At 46.0% G+C, this 9,193-nt stretch overlaps 1 protein-coding gene across 3 annotated transcripts in view; it reads right to left on the bottom strand.

The window, feature by feature from the left end:
- Positions 1–1,440: 1,440 nt before the first annotated feature.
- Positions 1,441–9,193, bottom strand: part of SLC2A2 (solute carrier family 2 member 2) — a gene marked incomplete at its 5' end in the record, with an annotated part of 28,729 nt that continues 20,976 nt past the window's right edge. For all 3 annotated transcript variants that reach the window (XM_083442240.1, XM_083442239.1, XM_083442241.1), the window contains 5 exons: positions 1,441–1,740; positions 3,195–3,398; positions 4,449–4,550; positions 7,106–7,210; positions 7,480–7,670. In XM_083442240.1, the coding sequence (XP_083298366.1) occupies positions 1,537–1,740; positions 3,195–3,398; positions 4,449–4,550; positions 7,106–7,210; positions 7,480–7,670 (806 nt within the window). In that variant the 3' untranslated portion in view covers positions 1,441–1,536. The remainder of the gene's footprint in view (positions 1,741–3,194; positions 3,399–4,448; positions 4,551–7,105; positions 7,211–7,479; positions 7,671–9,193) is intronic.

Below are 9,193 nucleotides of genomic sequence, written 5' to 3'. Positions count from 1 at the left end.
TCCAATGAAAAAGTATCTTTCATTTCCTTGATACCCTAAACCAGGCACCCCCAAACTCGGCCCTCCAGATGTTTTGGGACTACAACTCCCATCATCCCTAGCTAACAGGACCAGTGGTCAGGGGTGGTGGGAATTGTAGTCCCAAACCATCTGGAGGGCCGAGTTGGGGGGGGGGTGCCTGCCCTAAACTGAAGTAGAGAACCTTTGGTGCTCCAGATATTGCTGAACTACAACTCCAGCCAGTCCTAGCCAGCATGGCCAATGGTCAGGGATGTCTGTACACCATCAACACTGTCAGGAAACATGAGGTTTTTTCCCATGGAGCTCTGTTGCTTTGGAAATCCAAAAGCCAGCAAACAGGAGCTATTAATGTCAGAGGAGGCCAGTCGGAATCCTGGGTAATAAGCTACCAGCACCAACACTCTTCTGTCTTGCAGAAGGTAACAAATGCTAATAAAGAAAGACTGGCAGAAGTACTTTTAAGTCAGTCCTTCTATTACTGATTTCTTCATCTGGTCTTAGGGACCAAGCCAAGTTGCACTAGCTGCCAGTTAGTTTCCTGTTTCAGTTTAAAGTGATGCTGGCAAACTTAAATTCCCTAGCAAATGAGGAAACTAACCGTGAGCTAAGTCAATAGTGGCTGTACTGCTGAACTGACCAAATGCCTTCCACCAGCAGAACGTTGGTGATCTTTGTAATGGCAAAAGGTCCCATTTCTGAGAATGAATGGCCACACAGAAGCACACCTGTTGCATGTTCTGCGCTGCCTCACCACCTCTCTGCAAAGGATGGGCAAATCTGTCCATTTCAGTTTCTCATGTTTCCAGTCCTCAATTCAGTTCTCCACATTTCCACACCAGTTTGCATTTAACAAAAGGAAAAGGTCCCGAAAATTCACCATCATTTTCATGCAAATTTCTCCTAATTATGTTTGTATGCCGTTTTGTCTAATCCCGCATTTTCGCAAAGCAATCCCCCCCCCCAGTACCATGCATTTTCAGTGTAAATTTCACTAATATTTACATCTCTACACACATTTTACTCTAGTTAGATGCATTTTTGGTACACGATACTCGTCTGAAGAAGTGCACTGCAAAATTTGGTGACGAGTGAATTTTGAGTTTCAGCTTGCGCTTTGTTTTGCAAAGGGTGAATTGGGAAAATTCGCTTTTACGTGAGAAATGAATTGAGTTCCTCCGCCATCTTTACTTTCTGGTTCTCCGGGGGAACCCAGCACCAGCCACATAACAAATTGACCGGGGCACAGATCCCTGCTCCTGGATCCCTGCCTAGCCACCTCCTCCGCCTCTTTTGCACAACAGCTTTTGAGACTTTGCAACTCTGCATTAAACGAACTCCTAAAGTAGCGGGAGAAACAGACACAGCTCTGCAAAAGACATCCAGCCAAAGCCACAGAACAGACTCAACCTATCAAGATCGCTTCCCATTTTTTTTTTACGTTTTAAATAAATGCTTCCTCCAGAATGTATCCCGGCAGCATGTTCTTTCCATTCTTCCTTCTTGCAGGGATAGGCACTATGCCTCGGAGGTGCCTCCCAAACGCTCCATTTCAGTGGCTGTTCTGGGCCCTTGGCCCCCGCCTTTGCCTCGGCGACGGAACTCTTCTGCAATTTCCTCAAAGGACTTTCCTTTGGTTTCTGGCACTTTGTAATAAACAAACACAATGAAGAGGATGAGCAGGCCGGCAAAGATCAGAAACACATATGGCCCGCAGATGTTCTGTGATGGGCAAGAGAGAAAGAGAAGACCAGTTAGCATTCTCTCCCCCAACGTTGATCAGCCAAGACAACCTGCCCTTCTTCAACTGCAGAATATGTATTTCTCTAAGACTTGTCCCAAAATGGACATCATACATGACATCAGATGCAGGGTAGGTAAGGATTCATCTGTAAATGAACAACTGAATGCATTAAAAGCACTCCCAGTTGTTCTTTTGCGAGGGCTTCTTGGGTTTGGCCCCTTTCGAATCAGGCGCCGAATGCAAGCCCCACCAGATTGGTTTCATGTGGGAACTCCCAACTGGTGCAAAATCCCTGCCCAAAGTGGACTTTGCATTTGGCTGTGATCAGCACTGCTAAGTGCAAACTCTGCTGGAATCAGAAGCTCTCTGGAGTTGGTTGCAAACCCCACTCAGATCAGCTACGATTATTTGCTTCCGCAGCTGATCATATTTATATTCTTTCTTTCCTCCCAGGTCGGCACACGTTATTCATTTCCTCCTTTTATGCTCAGTACAACCTTGTGAGGTAGGCTTTTCATAACTTCTTGCACCATAGACGGAAGGTTATATATACCCTCGCCCTCTGTACTGGGAACACTTATCATCCTAGGACCCTGTACTTCCTTTGCAAGCAAGAATTGAACAACAGGGATGGAAACCCTCCAGTTTTGTCAGGCTTGAACCATGAAGGGAGCTTGGGAGACAAACCCAAGTTAAGTGATCTCTTGAGTTCACCCACTTAGGATGGGCAAAATCAACTTTAGCCAGCGCCTCTCTCTGAGAATGATGAAGAGCAATGCCTGCATGCTGATCAAGCGAGTGCATGGCAAGCAAGCAAGCAAGCAGTGTAACTCTCTTCAGGGCTGGCTTGGGGCTTCTGTGGGGTCCTGGGAGCCTGAAGACATTTAGACTGGGGGAGGGAGCATCTTATGGTGGTCTTTTTCAAGCTTAAACCCCACACAGGGGCCAAAGCAAGGAGAGGGCACTGGGGATGATTAGGGGGCCCCCATGGGCCATATCTGGCTCATGAGTTGCCCACCACACAGTGTCCAGCTGGGCCAGAATTAGTTCACACTTTGTCTGATCTGTCCAGGCCTTCCTGAAGACACAGGGAAGACAGTGGAACAGTGATGGGTCCCCAAGCCAGCTACTGGTCTGAGCCTTGTCATCCACTAGCATTGGTCATGGCGCCCCTCTTTATTAGCCTATGACATTTTTGTCAACATGTTGGCCATTCTCTGCGCGCCCTTGCAGCATCAGTGCAGAAGGGATCCATGGGATATCGCTGCAAAGCCTGGAAATTTATTCCCAAGCCCTCCCATTTGTCACTCTAGATTGGTAGCCTGTCCTGTTCCCTACTTTGAATTCTAAATGTATGGACCCCCCCCTTTTAAAAAAAGAAAAGAAAGAAGAATCTTGTTCGGCTGTCTCCATCACGACGCAGTTTCCTTACAGCGACATATGGGAAGAACATTCCGATGCAGAAGTTGGTGAACCAGTTGCTGAAGCCGGCCATTGCGACCGCAGCTGGGCGGGGGCCTTGGCTGAATAGCTCGGCCACAATAAACCAGGGAATTGGTCCTGGCCCGATCTCAAAGAAACTGACAAAGAGGAAGACGGAAATCAGGCTGATGTAGCTCATCCATTCGATTTTGGGCTAAAAAGCAAAGCAAAGCAGAACCACGTTAATAGCATTAGAGGAAACATTCCCTGAATGTCTGTCTTAATGCATCTGTCTTCAGTCGCTGTCAGTAGACAAGTCCCCTGACATTTTTTAAAAATGTATTTTGATTAAAGATTTTCTTGATTTACAAAAGTATGTGCAACGTCTCTCTCTTGTATTCCCCCCCCCCCCATGTAACATTTTTTTACAAATCGGTTTCATTTGTTGAGACATTAGGAAGAAAAGGGGGAAAGGGGTGGAGGGGGGAAAGATGGGTGGGGGTGGGGTCGGGTGGCGATGTTTCTATTTTGCTTAATATATGTGGGGTTTTGTGTCAGCTTTGCTTGTGCAGGTTATCTGCTATTCACTTGTGTTCCTTTGGTGGTGAGAGAGGTTGGGGTTGTGGCTGTTCATTTGTGGTGGGCTGTGGTGGTCTTTGTTTTCATGTGTGAGTGGAGTGGGTGAGTGTTTTGGATCAGGTTAGCCATATTGATTTGTATGCTGTTGGTGGATTGTTGTCATTGTCTTGTTGTGCTGTGTATGTGAAAAAGGGGAGCCATACCAGGGTGAAGGCGTCTTCTTCTATTTGTCCCCATGTCAGTTTCAGTTTATTGGTTAATTTATCTAGTAAGGCATCCCCTGACATTGATGGAGGGACAGCCAGCCAAAATACAGTAGGCATAGTCCTCAGGAGCATGGTGAAGCCCCACTGTGGGCCTCAGTCCCGACACCTACCTTTGGCTAATATTCTTACTGTTTGCTTTCCCCCCACCTAGACAATGTCTAAAGCCCTCAAACACCAAGAAGTGCAAATGCAACGATGGCTCCACCAACTGGCAGAAAACGGTATTACCCCCTCAAACAACAATTGAAAGTGGACCACAGGTGTGATTTATTGCAGGCGTGAGGCCAGTGTGTGGCCAATGGCCAGGGATTATGGCAGTTGTAGTTGAGCAACATCCGTAGGCCCAAAGGCTTCCCACACCTGTGCTATTGGATGTTCAAACTCAGCTGTTAGTGTCACCTCGCAACGGGGAGCCTTACCTGCAGAACAAGCCCAATAGTCATGGTTGTTGCGCACACCATCATGCCAGCGAGGCCAGCTATGAAGAGCGAACGCCTCCCTGCTTTCTCCACCAGGAAAACCTGTTGGGTGTAGAACAGCAAAAGTTCGGTTAGCCCATCATTGTTTTGACTTTAAATTGGCAACCAGGCTCAACTCCTTGCAGGCCTGTGTCCCCACTGTCCCCAAACAAAACCTGAATTTGCAGGTGGACAACCAATCACTGGTGGGAAGAACCCTTTCCCTTATCCAATCACATCGGTGGTGCATCTTAAATGGGTTTGAGCAGTGTTTCATCTGAATGACCCACTTGGTATATTTAACCCCTGTCTAGAGGCACCCTTAAGTCTCCCGTGATTGCTCTCATCCTAAAGATCTGACCAGTCGCAGGATTGGGGAGCACACATAGGAATATGGGAAGCTGATATGTATACCGAAGTCTGACCATTGGTCCATATAGCTTGGGTGTGGGGAACCAACTAGCACGGCTTATGGCCAGAGATTATGGGAGTCGTACTTCAAGAACATCTGGAGGGTCAAAGTTCCCCTAAACCTGATCTAGCACCCTCTTGTCTACAGTGACTGCCAACAGCTGCCCAGGGTAAAGGTGGCCGACTGTTGATTTTGATTCCTCAAATTTATCCCAATATACACATTTTTGTATGCAAATATTATGCATGTTAACATTTTAACTAATAGATGCATCTCTACAAACATTTTGCCCTGGTCTGTGCATTTTTGTACGTATTACTTGTCTGGAGAACAGCACTACTAAACTAAGAACTCAGCTACATTAGTCAAGAAACAGCATTTTGAATGCATTATAAACATGCAACACCAGATGGCGCCAAAGAGCAAAAAAAATTCTAAGCAATTTTCCATAGTGTTGTTTGTTTTTGTTTGTTTTTGTTATAATGATTTAATTTCTCACTTATTTATAGCATTGGTTTTTCCCCCTGTGTGTAGATCCACCCTAAGAGAAATGCTGATTTCAAAGGATGGCTGTGTATTGTTTCAGAAAGTGTGAATTACGTAGGTTCGCCCAAATGCAAACTGAAATGAATTCCTCATGCATCTCTATTCTACGGTTTCAGGCAGGGATCATTCCCAGCCTTACCTGAAGAAGCTGGGGATTGAACTTACGACCTTTTGCAATTGCTCTGCCACTGAGCTGCATCCCTTTCTGACAACATGGGACGGTATATCTGTACGCATATCCCTTTTCTAGCCCTCCAACTGGCCTGGTGCCCCAGTACACTTTGTTCAGATTGCTCTTTCTGCTACTTTGGTGGACAAGGTCCAAGCAAGTGGTTATTATGTCTAGCAGACCTGTTGATCTGGATCACCTGCTGTTGACTTTTTGATAAATGTCAGGTAATATTTAAAGTCTCACTGTCAAAAGAAGAAAAGAGCAAACACAAGCAGAGAGGGAAGCCGCGCAGGGCATCTATCCCACACGTCAAATGAAAGACAGGATTTAAAAAATGTTGCCATCGGCACCATAGGTTGACCGACCGCTGCCCAACTAACTGAACAGAATAGTTTTGTTTTTATACTACCTGAGGACCTTTCCATCAGTTTGGTTAAGAAGTTGGGTTTTTTCCTTGCTTCTCCTCATACCTACGGGACCGCCTCTTCTGGTATGTCCCTTCAGACAAAAACATCCTGAAGGTCCCAGGCCACAGTGAGGTTAGGCTGGCCTCAACTACAGCCAGGGCTTTTTCGGCTGTGGCTCCAATCTGGTGGAACGCTCTGTCACAGGAGACTAGGGCCCTGTGGGACTTGACATCTTTCCGCAGGGCCTGCAAGACGGAGCTGTTCCGCCAGGCCTTTGGTCAGGGCACAGCCTGACTCCCTCCTTTGGCAATCTTCACAGAACTTTAGCCTGATGGTTACCATCAATTTGAGTTGAATTAATTTTAATGAAATGATTTTAGAACGTTGTATTATTTTATTGTTGTTAGCCGCCCTGAGCCCAGCTTCGGCTGGGGAGGGCAGGATATAAATAAAATTTATTATTATTATTGTTATTGTTATTGCCCCATTCTAACCAGGTTAACGCAGACACAACAATGCCTACTGATTTCAGCAAAGGTTGTGTAAGTGCTCAGGATTGCAGTCATTGTCCTGCCTAACTAGCTTCAAACACTTTGCATGTAGAACATTCTAGGTTTGAGTTCTGGTATCGCCAGGTAAGCCTGGAAAAAACTGCTGCCGGAAGGTATGGAGAGCTCCTGCCAGTCAGTGTAATATGGAGCCAGAGGGAAGGATGGTCTGACTAAGGCAGCTAAGGCCAGCTGGACAATGTCCCATCTTCATATACTGAGGAAGTGCTTCCTCCCAAACATTCCTTGCATGCTCTCAAATCTAGGCCTTCCTAGATATTTGCCAATGTTCTAGGTCTGAGCTGAGACCCTCACCCTCCCAACACTATGCACTACATTTATTTATTTTTAAAAGCCAATAAGAGGTTCATTTTTGTTGGGCAAAAAGCAGCACACCACTGTCGCACTGACAAAATGGTGCCAGTTGTGCACTATAACCCCACCTAGTGACAGAATACGGTATTACCCCTCATGTAACTATTTGCAAAAGAACCACACAGGTAATTCAGTAATTACGGCTGGGCAAGACTTACGGCGACAACAGTGAAGACGGTGTTCACAAATCCCACGCCTATGGTCGCATAAACAGGCTGGCTGACGCGGGCGGTGTTAAAAATATCGGTGGAGTAGTAGAAAATCTAACAAAGCAGAAAGGAGTAAATGGTTTAGAGGCACCAATGGCTCTCCTCTCACTGCGCTAGACAAATCAACACGGAAAGCATTTCCCTAGTGTTCCAGGGTGTCAGCGGCACAAATTAGTTTTCTGCTGTATCTGCAATAATGCATATTGACAATCTATTGAGACCAAGAGCAAGATCTCTCACAAACTTGCATCAAAGCTACAGCGCTGTTTGATTAGCTGCTTAAATATCTTGAGTTGCCAGGATCCATCACTAGGTGAACTCACAGCATTAATTCCCGAAAACTGCTGGGCGATATGGACCCCGATGGCCACCAGGAATGGCTGCCTGTAGAGAGGGGAGGTGATGAGCTGCCAAATGGAGACAGGCTTCTCTTTGGAGGCTTCTTCCTTCTCTTTCTCCATCTCCTCAAGCTCTTTGTCAGGGCAGTAGTTTTCTCCTCTCAGCCGCTGCAAGCCTAGGGAAGGAAAGGGATTGGGGTTTCCATCTTTGACGAGAAATGGCCCGTGGAAGTAAAATTACCAGTATGGTGCTGCAGGACAGAAGTGTTGTCCACAACAGACCAACACGGCCACCCTTCAGGGAAATTATCTGAGGAAACATGTGACGTTCCGTGAGCCTATTTGTAACAAATATTCAATAGGTTCTAAAGGTGAGGACTATGCAGTTTTTGCAGCTGTTTGCGGCAGTCGGGGCTGATACCCGTTGGGAGTGGTAGGGTTGAAAGCAAAGAGTCTTATGTGTAGATGGAGCCAGAACCAATGACTGAAGAAGAAGAAGAAGAAGAGTTTGGATTTGAGATCCTGCTTTATCACTACCCTAAGGAGTCTCAAAGCGGCTGACATTCTCCTTTCCCTTCCTCCCCCACAACAAACACTCTGTGAGGTGAGTGAGGCTGAGAGACTTCAAGAAGTGTGACCATCCCAAGGTCACCCAGCAGCTGCATGTGGAGGAGCGGGGAATCGAACCCGGTTCACCAGATTACGAGTCTACCACTCTTAACCACTATACCACACTGGAGCCAGCCAATTCTGGTTCTCTCCCCATGCTCCTCCCTACTGAATTCTGCAGTGGCAGCACTGAGACAGGAGGAAGTTGGCAGCCCATGCCACCCTCTGGATGTAAGATAGAAGGCTGGCTGAGGGCAGCAGTGCCCCTAATGAACCAGCTTCTACTGCAACCCTGTCTTCAAGAGAAGGCCTTCAATGCCTCAGCTGCCTCTTCCCCATTTAATCCATAGAAACATAGAAATGTCAACATGGGGATATTGACAAGTCTGGAATAAATGACGTTTTGCACCTTCGTAATTACAGAAATTACAGGGAAGGGTTTGTTAGTTTGCATTTCTTAGTGCAGAAAGTACTGATCTGATGTGTAGAGATCTTTCCTTCTCTAATTAATTCAAGAGAGTTCTGGAAGCTTCTCTGTGTGAAAGAAGCAAGCAGAAGGTTCATGATGTTTGGGTTATACCTTCAGAGAAGCTGAGTGCAGCTGGCTTAAACTGGTTCTGTTATCTCTTCAGTGAAAGTCATGCTGACTATAAAAGTAAGGCCAGAAGGAGCCTAGGTTTCACTTTCTCCTTCTATCTCTTTTCCTTCTGGTGTGGTGTTCTGTATATTGTGTTAAGGTTTAGACTTATTATATGTTATTGTAAGTTTAAGTCTGCTGCAACTGGATTTCTTATGGACAGTGCCAATCCTGAATGTATTGGATTTATGACCATTATGCTCATTTGCCTTCAGTAGCAGTAATTCTCTGCTGGATGAAATATTAATTGCCTCTGGTCTATTTTTTTGGAATCCTGCAACGTGTTTAAGTTTTTACTCTGCTAACTATACATTGGAGTTCTGCTCTGGCTCAATATTGAGTAGAATTCATTGACAGGGCTGTAGTGCAGTGATAACAGTACTTGCTTAAATACAGAAGGTGCTACTCCTAGTAGCATCTCCATTAAAGGATTGGCTGAAGAACCTCAGCCCA

This window comes from Podarcis tiliguerta (assembly GCF_965153285.1).
Source record: "Podarcis tiliguerta genome assembly, chromosome: 5".
NCBI lineage: Eukaryota > Metazoa > Chordata > Lepidosauria > Squamata > Lacertidae > Podarcis > Podarcis tiliguerta.
Note: the sequence above shows the minus strand (reverse complement) of the source record. Positions and strands in the feature narration are given on the sequence as shown.